Consider the following 15,355-nt stretch of genomic DNA (forward strand, 5'->3'; position numbering starts at 1 on the left):
TTTCGTATATGCCTTATTATCATCAAAGCTTAAGAGTTTTGTTCTTTTAACCAATTTTAGTCTAACCAAAGTTCATTAACATGATGAAAATGGTGAGAAAAGCTCGAGAAATGCTGAGAGAAATCGGGAGAAAATAGAAACCGGAAAATCGTTATATAAATCATATGATGGTGAAAATTGATACAATACAATGTGAACTACTCCCTCCGTTTCAAATTATATGTCATTTTTGAGAGAAAAAAATTATCCGAAATTATATGTCGCTTTACAATACCAATGAAACATTATTATTATTTTTCCTATTATATCTTTAACTATTTATTACTCAATTTTCTTTCAATTCTTTAATTTATTTTTTCCTATACCATTTATTAAAGACAATTTTGTAAAACAACTCATGTTATCTCTTTCTCATATAAAATTAATTACATTTCTTAATAAGTGGTTATTTTGATACTCATTAAACAGAAGAAGGTCAAATTCTCATGCACAACACCATATATAGGTTTGTAAAATAATCTAACTTGAATATTACAATGTTAGAATTAATGTTTTCCTCAGATTAAAAAAAATGAAAAAATTAATGGACATTTCACTAAAGCTAGATTGTATTTTCTTTATGAGAAATGATAACAAGTGCCTTTAAGACACTTGTTAAGAAGTTTAAAGTGAAAATTTTATCTTACGATTTGTGTATTCAACACATTGAAACATCAAAAAACAGATGTCTCTACATGAAAGTTATCAATGATTTCCATTTTTTAATTCTTAACAAGTAACCTTCTTAAGGGTACTTGTTAGCAAAACTTGTTTTTTATATAGGTCATGCTAACTACTCCCTCCGTCCCTTAATGTAACCTCCCTTTGCTTTTTTCACATTTCTTAAGAAAAACTGTCAGTGTAATTATTATGTCTGTTTTGTGTGTTAATATTACCATATTGTCCTTTGTTTGTATATGTATTAAATTTGACTTTTTAAATTTCAAGATAAGTTAGTAGTATTAATTAGGGGTATGTTTAGGAAAAAAAATAATAAATGCATCTAGTAATTTGAAAAGGGGTTTAGATTTAGGGACAAAAATAAAGTCAAATGGGTGGTTAGATATAGGGACGGAGGGAGTAGTATGCTAAAAAAGTATCATAAGTTTTACTCTCTGCGTCTCACAATAATTGTCACTTTACCATTTTTTCTTTTTCTCGAAATATTTGTCACTTTAGAATACCAATGCAGCATTTATTATCATTTTCCATTAATATACCCTTATTTATTGAATTTCATCCAACTTAACTACTCCATTAACTACAATTAATAAGGGTGTTTTAGTAAATGACACTAATTTTACTATCAAAATCAACCCAACTAATCATTTCCTTAATAACCGTGCACAAACCTTAAACGACTATAATTTAGAGACGGAGGGAGTACGTAGAAAAAATCAATTTCTACAATTTCAAGGTGTTAAATGCAACATTTTCAAGAAAAAGAAATCTCTTTTTTTTGAGGGAAAAAGAAATCTCTTTTGAACATCATTATGAGTGTCATTTTCAAGAAAAAAAATCTCTTTCTTAATTATAGTGTGTGTGCGCGTGCGCCTTTCTACAATGAACAAAAAAAAAATTAAGCTTCCTCGATGTTTTGTGTGTTACAACATGAGTTTCTTTCTATACTTCATCGTTGTGAGTGAACCCTTAATTATATTCGTTGTCTTTCAACTTTAATTGTAATAGACCTTGACTTCCAGTTTTATTTTCTTGTGACTTCAGTTCAATAATGTCTTTTGCAACCTATGAAATTGTAGAAGTTGAGGTGAAATTTCCGTTTTTAAACTTTTAGAAAAGTGCACCATAAATTTATAAATAATCTTGTGACTTGCATATTTTTTGTGACAACATCAGTATCCATAACTCGTCTTTTGTGAATGAGTTGAAAAATGCAATAATAATATCATTTAATCTTGCAACTCTTGGGGATTTCATATGTTGTCTTCAACACACACCTGTTGTTCGATAAATTTAAATATCAAAAGAGTTATCAATACTCTAACACTAACTTTTTTATTTGATAAAATTTCTTATAAATGTCCTCATGTTATCTGAGACCAATTTTCAAAATTTTGGACTCACATGAATTTCACTAAAATAAAATAAAATAGAGTAACATTATAAAGAGAATGTTGCTAGCACTTCGTTATTTCACTTTTCGATTAAGTCATTATACCCCGTTCTTCTTAAAATACTACTATCTTGGGTTTTTTCATAAAGATTAAGAAAAATCATGAATCAAAATAAAGAAAGTTGCAATTTTGAAAAATTATAATCATTATGTTTAAATATGTTTTTAATCCCTACAAAATCACAAGTCTTCAAGTTTGGTACCTATAAAATTTTAATGATAATTTTAGTCCTCCTTAATATTGTAGTTAGTAAGAATAATCCCTATTTTGATTTTTTTTTTTTTTTTTTTTACAAAAAATGGATATTTTTAGTCATTCAAAATAGATCCTATAAAAGGCAAATAGGGACAAAAACTGAATAAATTTTTTGTAGGGACTAAACATGAAAGCTTGTAATTTTGTAGGGACTAAAAACACATTTAACCATATTTATTAACTAATATATATATATATGGATTTGCTAGAACACACCCACTAGTTTTAACTTGAGAGTGTTTTAGCAAGCTACACCTTAGGGTGCATTTAACCATTTTTTAGTTATTCACTTGCTAAAATACTCATTCTAAAAAATAAGTGGGTGTATTCTAACAAATGTCTATAGGAGTTGCTAACATACACCCACTTGTTTTTTTAGAAGGTGTGTTATAGCAACATACACCTCAAGGTGTATTTATTAACTTTTTAGTTATAACTTGCTAAAACACTCATACATAAAAAATAGTGGGTGTGTTATAACAAATCCCTATATATATATATATATATATATATATATATATATATATATATATATATATATATATAACCCTACCTGGATCATTAATAAAACGAAGTTGCTGGAGAATTGGTAATGGCAACTCTGTTCAGGTGTGGAAAGATAATTGGTTACCTATGCATAATGGTTTTAAGGTTATCACTACTCTAGCTGAACAAACTCAAGTTAGTATGGTCCAGGATCTGATGGATCAGGACACTAACAGATGGAACTCTGACACTCTAGATGCTCATTTTCTATCTATAGATAAAGAACACATTGAGCAACTCCCTCTGATAAATAAAGCCCACAAGGATGAATTAATGTGGATGTATGACTTAACTGGCATGCATACTGTTAAAAGTGGCTATAGAGCTCTTAAGGGGTGGCAGTCTCAATCTACCACCTCCCCTTCAACCAGTGATAATTTTAATCCTATTTGGAAGAAACTTTGGGCTTTACACACAATTCCTAGACACAAATCATTATTATGGAGAGCCCTTAACCAAGCACTTCCTGTGCGCAGTGAACTCAACAAGAGGGGCAACCCTTGCTCCTTATTATGTCCCAAATGCAATGCTAAAGTGGAAACCCTCACCCACACCTTTATGACCTGTCCTAACATTCAAAAAGTGTGGTTTGGGTCTAGTCTCACTATCAAATTCAATGAGTTTCCAGATACTAGGTTTGAAGACTTTTCGATTTCATCCTGAACAACGAAGACCATAACTTAATCTAAACAACAGCTATCATATACTCTATTTGGCATGCTAGAAACCTATGTATTTTTGAAGACAAAGTGTTACCTGAAGAGGAGATCCTCTAGTGCGCCTATAAGAGCATCCATGATTTCTGCATTGCAAATTTGCCTCACAGAGCTACCTCTTCAAACCCAACGACTACGTCAGCGAGGAACCATGGTGCTCAGAGGTTTCAACGGCCAATCAACCGTAATCCACGTTGGAGTAAGCCGGACCCTGATTATGTCAAAGCCAACTGCGATGCTAATATGAAGGTCAAAGGTGTTTGGGGGCTTGGAGCTATCATCCGAAATGACGAGGGGCAGGTTATGGCTCTTGCCACTTGGAGAATACAGGTTTCGAAGATACAACCACTGCAGAAGCTTGTGCGATGTGGAATACGATGAAGCTGGCGAGGGAGTGTGGTTTCCGGCTTGTCATGTTTGAAGGCGACTGTGAGAAAGTGATTCATTTAATCCAAAATGAGGACAATCAAGAGAGATCTTATCTTAGCCTCTTTATAAAGGAAATCCGCCGCAGCCAGTCCTATTTTGACAAGTGTAACTTTAGATTTACCCATAGATCTCGTAATATAGTTGCTGATAGATTGACCCAATTAGCCCATACAGATCCAAATTTGGGCTGGATTGAGGAGGTGCCTTTAGCAACAAATGATGTATATTTTAATGATCTCATAAGATAACAAAATAAAGGCTTAATAGCAGTTTTGGCCTCTTATGTTTCAAGAAGTTACGATTTTGGCTCCCTAACTAAAATAATTCGATTTTGGCCCCCTATGTTTTGCCTCCTTTGCACTTTTGGCCCCCTAGGCCAATTTTGACCAAGTCAATGTTGACGTGGCGCCACGTGTGTAATTTTTTTATTTTTTATTTTTAAAATTTTTTAATTAAAAAAATAAAAAAAATACTTTTTTTAAAATTTTATAATTAAAAAAATATAAATAAAAAATAAAAAATTACACATGTGGCACCACGTCAGCATTGACTTGGTCAAAATTGGCCTAGGGGGCCAAAAGTGCAAAGGGGGCCAAAATCGAATTATTTTAGTTCGGGAGCCAAAATCGCAACTTCTGTAAACATAGGGGGCCAAAACTGCTATTAAGCCTTAAATATAGTCTTTTACTCAAAAAAAAAAAATCCCTATATATATAATGGAGATGTAATAAGAAGAGAAATGAAGAATAATGGGGCGTTAAAAATACCATAATCCAAAGACAAAAAATAACATACAAAATTGCATCAACAATATTTGACTGCGATTATTTATAATATCAAGGATCCCAATGTAACTGAACACAATATTTGATTGAAATTTTTTCTCATATCAAGGATCATAATCTAATTGAACACAATATTAAGGAGGAAAAATTGCAAGACACAATAATATTATAACATAAAATAAAAACTGCAACATCATAACCAGCCAAATTCAAAACAAAACAGAAAAAAAGGAAAAGGTTACAAAATGACAAGACACACATTATGGTGATATACTAGACCTAGCTGTCTAAAGATTCTAGCTTAATTTGTCCATGCATGCATGACACCTATGCTTCAAAGTCTCACCAAGATAAACCCAAACGAAGTTCCAAATCAACTCCTCCATCACCAGAAGCACTAGGCAGAGTCATGGAAGTGCTTGCTTCATAGTTGTTGGTATTGTTGCTGTTGCTAGCTTCTCCTCCATGATATGTTGGAACAAATGGGAAAAGAGTGAGAGTTTCCTTTGCAGGACCATTGTTAGCAATCATGTTATGCATCGAGTTATATGAAGCAGATGATGAGTTGATCCCGTTGGAATCATACTTTCCTGTCTTTAAACCATGCACATATTCGTCTGGTAGCTGCCTGAAGAAGCTAGTAGCATAGCTTTGAACTTGTTGTGGAGTCTTGTTGCATACATAGTTCTCTGCAATTTTACTCCATCTCCCTTGTCCATACCTAATCAGCCCCATTACAAATAAACTAAGACAAAAATAAAATAAAACATGCGTTAAATATCTATGATAAATTGCGAGTTTAATTAGAAAGCTTTTAAAATTAAATACAAATTTAAATATCAAATTTTAAGGCAACAACAATAATCAATGCTTTGCACATTATTTAATAACCTTTTTTGGAAAAAAATTATTATTTAAAAACCTATGAAGGTTTAATTTTTTTTTTAGACAACATTAAATATATAAAATAAAAAGAAAGAGATACAAAGACCGGGGAAATTAAACCTATTGATCAGTCCTAATCTATCCAACAAAAAATTCACTATTTATGGACGTAACCCAGCGAACCCGCGTACGGGCACGAAACCAGGTTACAAAAAAAATATGAAAAGCGAACATATGCGAAAAACGATTAGGATTTAATTTCAGCGAATGGATTGACCGCCAACACGGTACCGAAATCCAAGTGCCGACAACTCCCTGAACAAAGCATCAAGCATGAAACTCTTTCGAGCATGAAGTACCGGCGCGTAAGCAATGAAGAAGGTTTAATTTGGGATGAAATGAAAGTATAGAAAGCATTAACTTAAAAAGTTGAAATAACAATTAGTATTAGAGACGGAAAAAAAATTGATCAATAAATTTGATTATATTGACAAATTTGTGGACAATTTTTTTTTATTTCTATCTCTTAATTTTGTATCTATTTCAAGTTATTTCTACCAAAAAATAAGTAGAAACGGGCGTAAGAATATCATTGCCAGAAAAGTTGAAATAATGGCCAATAAGTGGAGTAGAAATGAGAGTATAAAGATTATTATAAAGAAAAGTAAAAATAATGACAAATATTAGGGAAACCAAAAAATCGGGGTTCTTTAACATTTTACTAAAAAATTAGAGACAAATTTTGCATTTTTCGGTCTTTAAAAAAAATTGTGGAAGTGCAGTGATATCATAACAATAAAAAATTAATTAGATTTAAGGTTGAGAGATGCAATTACTCATGCTCTCTTTGACTCCAAGTCACCATGCGCCTAGATCCATTTGTGTTTGATCCAGGTAATGGTCGGAGAACCCTAGCAATTAGGCTACCACCTTGTGTGCCAGTTTGAGGACAACTGGTAGTGGTCATTTGAGTGGACTCAACGGTGTCTCCTTGAGCTGATGGTACCAATAAAGTAGTTTGGTGTTGGTGGTGAAGATCAGGATTGGTAGGATGAAAATTAAGTATCATTGATGAATCAAATGAAGATATGGGTATTGATGGAGGGGAGTCAAGAAAGTTTGTAAGATCAGTGGTTCCAATTGGCATTTTTACTTAGCAAAGGTAGGTTACACAAACTATGTTTTGGAGTGTGTTTAGAGTTGAAACTACTTGAGTCTTAATTTATAGAACTCCTAATCAATTATTGTGTTTCAATTTACCAAAATGTCCATAAAATTGTTACGATTTACAATAGTTTTTGTTCATGCTAATGATTGCACCGACTTCAATATAAATTTATTCACTCCCTCCGTCCCTTAATATATGAGTATTTTATAAAAATCAAGGGTATTAAAAAATTGTTAAAGTAATAAATTCGTGTGGGAAAATGTGTATCTATTATCAAATTGCCCTTTATGTATGAATATATTCAATGTTGATTTTTCATATTCAAAGACAATTACTAGTATTAATAAAGGGTATAACTGAAAAAAGTGTAAAGAATGCATCTAAAAGTTTATAGATAATATTATATTTAAGGAATACCACTTTTTTTTTTGTTTGTAAATTGTCTTATAAATAGGGATGAAAGGAGTATATTTTTAGTATCGTTTTGATAAATTATTTGCATGTTTGATGTCACGGTGAGATGGTGTTGAAAGCTGGTTGATCCATGATGAATCATTGATCTTATCGCACGCATATGACATGACAAAAATCTATCTTTCCAAACACACGCAAATGATGTCACTTATATAAAGTGAGACTATACTTATGTTTGCATTTCATATTAAACTCATATATAGTTTTTCTTCATAAACAAAATTATTATAAATAAATCAACATCTTTTCTACTTTTAAAACAGGATAAGGTTAAATTCTCATCCACAGAACAATATATAAAGTTGTAAAAAAATATAACTTGAATATTACAATGTTAGATTATATTGTGTGTGTATATATTTGTGTGTGTATTTTTCCACAACGAAACTAAAAAACTTGAGCATGCACATATATGTCAAGATGTTGTGTGTGTGACAACATAACTTTCTTTCTGTACATCTTCTTTGTGAGTGAATTTGTAATAGACATTAATTGAATTCATGTTTAACTTTCTGCTGATTTCAGTTCAATAACATATTTTTTAACCAATGAAATGGAAATGGAAATGGCTGAGGTGGATAATAAGTTTTTTTTTTTTTTGTGATAGGACAATAAGTTTTTTAACTTTAAGAAAAGTGACTCATAAATTTAGAAACATCTTCTGACTTGCGTATTTTGTGTGACAACATGAGTTTCCATAACCAATCTTTTGTGAGTGAATCCAAAAATGCAATCATCCTAGTAACCATGCAACTCTTAGGGGTTTCATCTGTTCTCGTTGTCCCACATCTATCGTTTGATAAATTCAAATACGAGGAGAGTTATGAATACTCTTTTTTCAATATTCATTTTACCTCTTATTTTTTTTATTGGATTAAGTTCATATAGATCTCACCATTTTTTTTTAGACCCTTTTTTTAAGTGTTTAGTCACATAAATTTCACTAAAGAAAAGAGTAAACTTTGAAGAAATATTGTTGCTATAACTCCTCATTTTTCCTATTTTTTACTATGTCATTAAACTCCCTTCTTTTTAAAGTAACTATTGTTTTGGGTTTTTTCATATAGTTTAAGAAAAATTAAAAATAAATTGAAGAATGTTGCAATTTCCCAAAATTATATTTATTAACTATTGGTTGTTTTTTCATTGAAAAAATATATAAAAAAATATAATGGCTTGAAATTGCATAAACAATATTAATAATATGAAGTCAATTAGTTATAATCCTGAGAGTAATAAAAATTTAACTTGTATTTTAACCACTCTAAATTGAAGCACAAGATTGGTTGTGTTATGTTGACAGTGTAAATTATTTTACATTGACAATGCATGATAATGAAACTCATTGATTTTTGGGTAGAATTAGCGAGAGAAAATTAACGTCTAATTGAAAAAATAAAATGACATTTATTGAACCATTTTTTAATATAAAGAACCAATTATTTCGAAATGAAGTCAGTAAAATTTCTAGTGGACCAATTATGTGGAATAATAAATGGGAAACTGTTGGAAATGATTTTGCTGTTTCTAAGTTAAAACCGAAATCGATATCTAAGAGTTTACAACATCAAACGATGATCTCCAAACCAACGAATTGCGGCTCACTCTTGGTGGTCCCTTTACAGTTTATATTATTCATTGGAACAATTAGGTAGACTCTTTGAAACGCTTCCTCTCGCATTAAAGACAAAGGAAGATAGTCCATGTACACTTAAACATTCATTCTACATATCGAGAGAGAAAGAAATCAAGAGAGTGATGTGATATAGGTAATATATAGGGGATGTAATAAGAAGAGAGGGATGAAGAGCAAATGAGGTGTTAAATAGGCGTTGGGGAATTAGGTGTCCAAATATCATTATTCAAATTAAAAAGAAAGAAAGAAAGAAAAAAGACAGAGAAAACCGCATCAACAATTATTGGCTGCGGTTTTTTATGATATCAAGCATCACAAAGTAATAAACAAATTATAAAATGTTGTCTAAAATATCTTGACCTTTTGCCCTACAAGACGATTATTCAATAGAATGTATTGAAACAAGACATTTCCAAAACATTTGAATGTATATGATCTATATGTTCCATAAGAAGGAAAAACTTGCTAGACGCAAAATGCATAATATAATAACATAATAAAATAAAAGAGTAAGAGTTTCCTTAGCAGGACCATTGTTAGCAATCATATTAGACATTAATAATATGAATTATCAGATGATGAATTAATGTTCCTGTTAGAAGCAGATTGGTGGGGATTTGGAATAACGTTCCCTTTCCGTAAACCATGCACATATGCGGTTGGTAGGTACTTGAAGAAGCTATATACAGTAGCATTGCACTGAACTTGTTGTGGTGTCATGTTTCATAAATAGTGCTTTACATTTTTGCTTCATTTTCCTTTTCCATACACAACTAGTCCAATAAAAAATAAGCCAAGACAAAATAAAAACTTGTATAAAATATCAATGTTAAATTGTGAGTTTAGTCTCAAAACTTTAAAAATTAAAAAGAAATATCAATAACAAATTTTAAGTGGCAACAATAATCGATGCTTGCACATTATATAATAACCTATAAATGAGTAATTGAAGTAGAATGGGTTTACAAAAAGCATTACCATAAAAAATTAAAATAAGGATAAATATTAGAGATGAAAATAAAAAATTGTTCGGTCTCTAACACATAACAAAATAAATTATAGACAATTTTTTTTATTTTTCTATCTATAATTTTTTTCTGGATTAAAACTTTTCCAGCTAGGAATTAAGTGCAGAAATGAGCATAAACAATGAGAGTAAGAAAAGCGCAACTAGAAAAGTTGAAATAATGGCGAGTAAGGTGAGTAGAAGTGAGTGTAAAAAAGTACTATAGCAAGAAAAAACAAACATCGGAGATAGAAAAAAACAAATTTGAATTTTTTTTTTTTTAACATTTAACTGCGAAATTAGAGATAAATTTTTCACCATACAAAAAAAAAAAGAGATAATTAATTCAATTACTCTTCTCTTTGATAATGGAAGTAAAGTCAATCAAAGAGATACTGATAATGGAAGTAAAGTCAATCAAAGAGATACTGATAATGGAAGTAAAGTCATAGCATTAAAAAATTTAATTAGATTCAATTACTCGCTCAGAGAATAAGTCCCCACACGTACAAACATGTGTGATCAGCAAGTGTAACTCGACAGCTGGTAGGATAATAAAACCCCACAAATTCATCACTTTTGTGGGAGATATTTAACCAGTCCTTGATTAATGCTTGATAATTAATTAATTCCAACAAACGAATAGAGGAAATTCGAAGAATCCTAACCCTCGTTAACATTCTGCCATCAAAACATGTTACTCATAAACTCTTGCTCTGTTGCAAACATACTAAATTGCAAAACATCCCATTATCTTTTATTTTATATATTGTTTTATTGTTCCCAATTAAGTAATGCAAATTGCCTAGTTGGAACGACAATCCGTGTGGAAACGATAATCTACTTACTACTTTATTACTTGATAAACGATTTGGTACACTTGCCTAGATCCAACCATCAAAGGGCTATGTTTGATCATCTCCTTGATTGACATATTGACTTTAAATTTTTCTAAGGCCATGATGAGTTCTTGAAAAAAAATTGTTTCCAAGGTTTTATTGTTTCCAGCCTTCTATTTCCCTTTGATTGACTTTACTTCCATTATCAGTATCTCTTCTCCTTTAGAATTGATTTATATGGTCATGATTGGTTCTTCTTTTTCATCTTCAATTTTCACACTACCAGGATTTTCCTCGACTTTACTTGGATCTACCTATTCACTATCTTCTTTAAAGGAAACTTCTTCTCTGCGCTCCTCACATGCCTCTTATTTTTCTTCGTCACGCTCCAGTTCAGATACCTTCATTGCTCTTCTCTTCTTTTTGATGTTCCAAAGTTTCTTTTATTCAAAAGAACCGTGCCGAAACTCCCTGTTGATTGTGCTACTTAAATATATCAGAGTTTGTGCTCGTTTTAGATAATCACCTACATGAACTTTGTGTAAACATGATTTTGTTCTAGGGAAGCCACAAAAGGAATAGTGACTTTTATACTTTTCATTAGATCCAATAGTACTTCCGTTCTTCTCTAATTTTTCACTTTCTTTCTTGGTGACTCAGATTGCAATATAAATGAAGTTGGTTGGCTTATTGGTTATGCCAACTTTTCTTTAACTTTACTGCCTTCAGCTTCCTACAATTTTTTTTCATGACCACGCTTCACCATCACAATCATTTTGCACATATCACTCCTTTGGGTTGTCAAAAGTAGTACCCGAGAATCTAGTTCTTGACATGTTAGCCAGTTGTGTAGAAATCTTTGTGTCTCCAAATTCTTGATTCAAGACTCAGTGTTTCTTTGAGTTTCCTCATTGTTTTTTGAGATAGCTTCAATGTGAATTTGTGTTGTCTTCATGTATTGGGTTAAAAGTTCTTCAAGATTTTTCTTTTGTGGTTGTTGATTGGTTGCTTGTGGTTGTTGGAGGCTATTGTTTCCACCCAATGATATTTTAATGACTTGGCCAGCCGTAATATAGTTATTGGAGTAAGGATTCCATTTTTGCCATGTATTGACTTGATCTTCAGATAAACCAAAACTTGCTGGAAGGCATGCACCACTTTCATGAGCTTTCTTACAGAAATTGTAAACTTCACCATTGGATAATTTGTTTGCCACCTATTGTGCTTCCAACTTTTTAGCTATTGCTTCCAATTGGATGCTTAGAAGTTTGTTGCTTGATCGTAAGACATCATGTGTTTCCAAGCACTACTACAAAAATGAGCTTATATAGCGCTTTTTTTTTGCTTTAGATAGCGCTTTTGAAGCGCTACTGTAAATGGCGCTGGTAAAAGTAATATAGCGCTTTTTTTTATGTATAAAGCGCTAGCTAAAGCATGGTTTATATAGCGCTATTGGATGCTTAGAAGTTTGTTGCTTGATCGTAAGACATCATGTGTTTCCAAGCACTACTACAAAAATGAGCTTATATAGCGCTTTTTTTTTGCTTTAGATAGCGCTTTTGAAGCGCTACTGTAAATGGCGCTGGTAAAAGTAATATAGCGCTTTTTTTTATGTATAAAGCGCTAGCTAAAGCATGGTTTATATAGCGCTTTATGTTAAAAAGCGCTAGCAAAAGGTCTCCTTAGATAGCGCTTTCAAAAAAAAAACGCCATCTAAGACAGGTCTAAAGACAGCGTTTTTGTTTTAAAAGCGCTATGTAACATTATGTTTAGATAACGCTTTATAAAGTAAAAAAAAGCGCTAGGAAAAGCATTTATTTTATTTTTTTGTCAATTTTTTTTCCTTTGCAGATAGCTTTTTTTTTTTTTATCAATTTAAAGTAAAATATATATAAAGTCAGAAATTTAAAGGGAAATATATATAATTTTGGCACATTATAATTGGGACTATTATTTATCAAATAAAACTTAACCATATCATAAAAAATGTATGTATATATAGCATAAAAGTCAGAAATGTATAGCCTATAATATGGTAACATAGATATCTCTAGGAGTTACAACTAATTAGTTAACATAAACATCAAAATCTTCTATGGTATCATGCAGTCTTCATCTATCTTCTTGATCTTCTCAACATTTTTCTCCAAAACAAGTAGGCAAATCATCATTCATTTCCAAATTTCGTTCACTCTCCTCCACTTGAATCCTCCACCTGAATATATACCAAAAAACACCATTAAGCAATAATCCTATATTATATTAAAGATAAATTCAAAGTACTACTGATCATGAGTACAAATTAAAGCAATATTATAAATTAAAACAACTACCACTTCTAGCAAATATATTGAGAAACATGAAACCCACCTTATCATAAAAATATCATATAACTTTTAGGCTGAGCATGAAATGACACCATTCTTCTTGGATTTCTCTTAGTTTATCTTTTGAGTATGTCACACACTTGAAATCATCAATGTACTGCATATATCTTAACCCTAATCCCGCCCTTTTTTCTGGGAATTTTTATGAAAAAAAGGGTTTGCAAGGAATCAAACCAGGTACCATATGCCACCACTTCTTAACTTTTACCACTAGGCCACAATCATTTTTTTGAAATATTGTTGCTTCTAAAATAGACATGTAAGACCTTTTTTTAACCACTAACACCTTAACGGTTCCTTTTCCAATAGCAGTTACTTTTTTATTATTGGAGGTTCCTTTTATATTTTTCCCAATTACTACATAACAGTTCCTTTTCTTATATTTTTTTTCCTTTCTTATAACAACTTCTTTTCATTATTCTTTTTTTTTCTTTATGTAACAACATATCAGTTTCATATATTATTTTTTTGGTGCAAACTTTTGTCAATTATTTTCTTTTGATTACAATGTTCACTATGAATTATCATTTTAATTGTGTTGATATTCACCTTTGATTACTTCAGCTGAATGATACTTATATATGAAACTCTATAAAAACCCGTGCATCGCACGGGCTAGAGTTATAACAAAAAATAACCATGTTACTTAATAAACTTAATTATATACAAATATTATACTTTAATATGAAAATAACATACCAGCAATTTGGAATCTCGTTTAGTTTTGAAATGAGAATCTCTTTCATAAACCTCATCACAGAGTACCCGCAATCTATACCATTTTCTTGGCGAGGACACTACAAAAAATAAAATAAGTTTGTGTCAATCAAATTATTTATATTGTTCATACACTAATTTTTTAAGGTTGTTATGTTATATTACTAAACCTGTACTTGGACCCATGATATGTTGTTAAATTTATTCTTTGATACTTGAGCGTCCCTTGCAGAGCGAAATACCTGTAGAACTCTACAAAATATAAATGTAAACTTGGATTACATACAACTAATCATATATATATATATATATATATATATATATATATATATATATATATATATATATATGAGTTAGGATCCGTTGACACCAGGTGTCAACGAATTCGTTAACACCAAATCTCAACTGCTCATTTAAATTGATCCAAAGGTTCACATTTATTCGCTTGCAAACCTCACATGATCTTTCGGTCCTTAACTGTACATGATTAATTCATCTTTCTCCTATGAAGATCACTTCCTCAATCACAATTCAGATTTTTGACATTGATCGTGTGGAGCAGTAGAAAAAACTAGTTATCAATGGATTAAGGAAAATTATTTCAAAAAAAATGGATTAAGGAAAATTATGATGTCTTTATTATTGGGAACATCATCACATCGTTGTTATATGCCACCACTTCCGTTAATACCATTTCTTGTTTGCGTCTATCTTCCCTCTTGGTTAATTCGATGTATGAATTGCAATTGGAGATGAAGGTATTAATTAAGGGGTTTTAGGTATCAATCGGTATGGTGTTTAACCATGAATGAATAATTGAACATCCTTGCAAAATACATGGATTGCTGCCAATTGAATTGCTGCCAATCTTTGGTGCATATACAAATCTCAAGAGCTATCTATGATGGGGTCTAATTGAGATCCGTAAAGGAGAAGAGATAACTTCAGGTTTTGTTAGGTTAGCACAGATCAATAGGAAAAATAATAATGTTGTGTGATTGAGGGAAATAATACACACAGAATAGAAAACTACAAACCATTGATTAAATAAAATAAACGGTTGAGATTTGGTGTCAACGAATTCGTTGACACCTGGTGTCAACGGATCCTAACTCTATATATATATATATATATTGTTTTCATATACAGTAGCGTCCAGACGGGAACGCATGTATCTAAACAAAAATGATAGGTTGAAAGAGAAAATGTTACTTTTGAATAGTAGTTTTTTTTGTAAGGACTTTTGAATAGTAGTTATTCAATGAATAAAGAGATATAAATAGATAGTAAGAGAATAAGAGATGATTAGAACACACTATAATTGTTATTTATTAATAC

General features: G+C 31.1%; 3 protein-coding genes across 3 annotated transcripts; 1 reads left to right on the forward strand and 2 right to left on the reverse strand.

Annotated features, from left to right (window-relative positions):
- Nucleotides 1-3,062: 3,062 nt before the first annotated feature.
- LOC146900513 (uncharacterized) lies at nt 3,063-4,072 on the forward strand. Its single transcript, XM_085736952.1, has 2 exons — nt 3,063-3,610; nt 3,802-4,072. The coding sequence occupies exons 1-2, from the start codon at nt 3,063-3,065 to the stop codon at nt 4,070-4,072; spliced, it is 819 nt and encodes a 272-aa protein (XP_085593078.1).
- Nucleotides 4,073-4,822: 750 nt separating this feature from the next.
- LOC146900514 (uncharacterized) lies at nt 4,823-6,946 on the reverse strand. The gene is made up of 2 exons (XM_085736517.1): nt 6,627-6,946; nt 4,823-5,650 (listed from the first exon to the last, which is right to left on the reverse strand). The coding sequence occupies exons 1-2, from the start codon at nt 6,935-6,937 to the stop codon at nt 5,248-5,250; spliced, it is 714 nt and encodes a 237-aa protein (XP_085592643.1). The 5' UTR covers nt 6,938-6,946; the 3' UTR covers nt 4,823-5,247.
- A 5,917-nt stretch (nt 6,947-12,863) lies between these two features.
- LOC146900515 (uncharacterized) lies at nt 12,864-14,711 on the reverse strand. The gene is made up of 6 exons (XM_085736953.1): nt 14,668-14,711; nt 14,188-14,269; nt 14,000-14,097; nt 13,900-13,915; nt 13,284-13,442; nt 12,864-13,128 (listed from the first exon to the last, which is right to left on the reverse strand). The coding sequence occupies exons 1-5, from the start codon at nt 14,709-14,711 to the stop codon at nt 13,299-13,301; spliced, it is 384 nt and encodes a 127-aa protein (XP_085593079.1). The 3' UTR covers nt 12,864-13,128; nt 13,284-13,298.
- Between the last annotated feature and the right edge of the window lie 644 nt (nt 14,712-15,355).

This window comes from Medicago sativa, chromosome 8 (assembly GCF_051527215.1).
Source record: "Medicago sativa cultivar Bolivia chromosome 8, Bolivia_mono, whole genome shotgun sequence".
NCBI classification, from domain to species: domain Eukaryota; kingdom Viridiplantae; phylum Streptophyta; class Magnoliopsida; order Fabales; family Fabaceae; genus Medicago; species Medicago sativa.

What these genes read in the sequence shown, in the direction of transcription:
- LOC146900513 (XM_085736952.1), top strand. Translation starts at nt 3,063, where the DNA reads ATGCATAATGGTTTTAAGGTTATCACTACTCTAGCTGAACAAACTCAA. An exon ending in AATGAGTTTCCAGATACTAG is followed by an intron (nt 3,611 to 3,801) that starts GTTTGAAGACTT and finishes TTTGCCTCACAG; the next exon opens with AGCTACCTCTTCAAACCCAA.
- LOC146900514 (XM_085736517.1), bottom strand. Translation starts at nt 6,937, where the DNA reads ATGCCAATTGGAACCACTGATCTTACAAACTTTCTTGACTCCCCTCCA. An exon ending in TGGAGTCAAAGAGAGCATGA is followed by an intron (nt 5,651 to 6,626) that starts GTAATTGCATCT and finishes TTTTTGTCTTAG; the next exon opens with TTTATTTGTAATGGGGCTGA.
- LOC146900515 (XM_085736953.1), bottom strand. Translation starts at nt 14,711, where the DNA reads ATGGTATTAACGGAAGTGGTGGCATATAACAACGATGTGATGAT. An exon ending in TATAACAACGATGTGATGAT is followed by an intron (nt 14,270 to 14,667) that starts GTTCCCAATAAT and finishes TATATTTTGTAG; the next exon opens with AGTTCTACAGGTATTTCGCT. An exon ending in TATCATGGGTCCAAGTACAG is followed by an intron (nt 14,098 to 14,187) that starts GTTTAGTAATAT and finishes TATTTTTTGTAG; the next exon opens with TGTCCTCGCCAAGAAAATGG.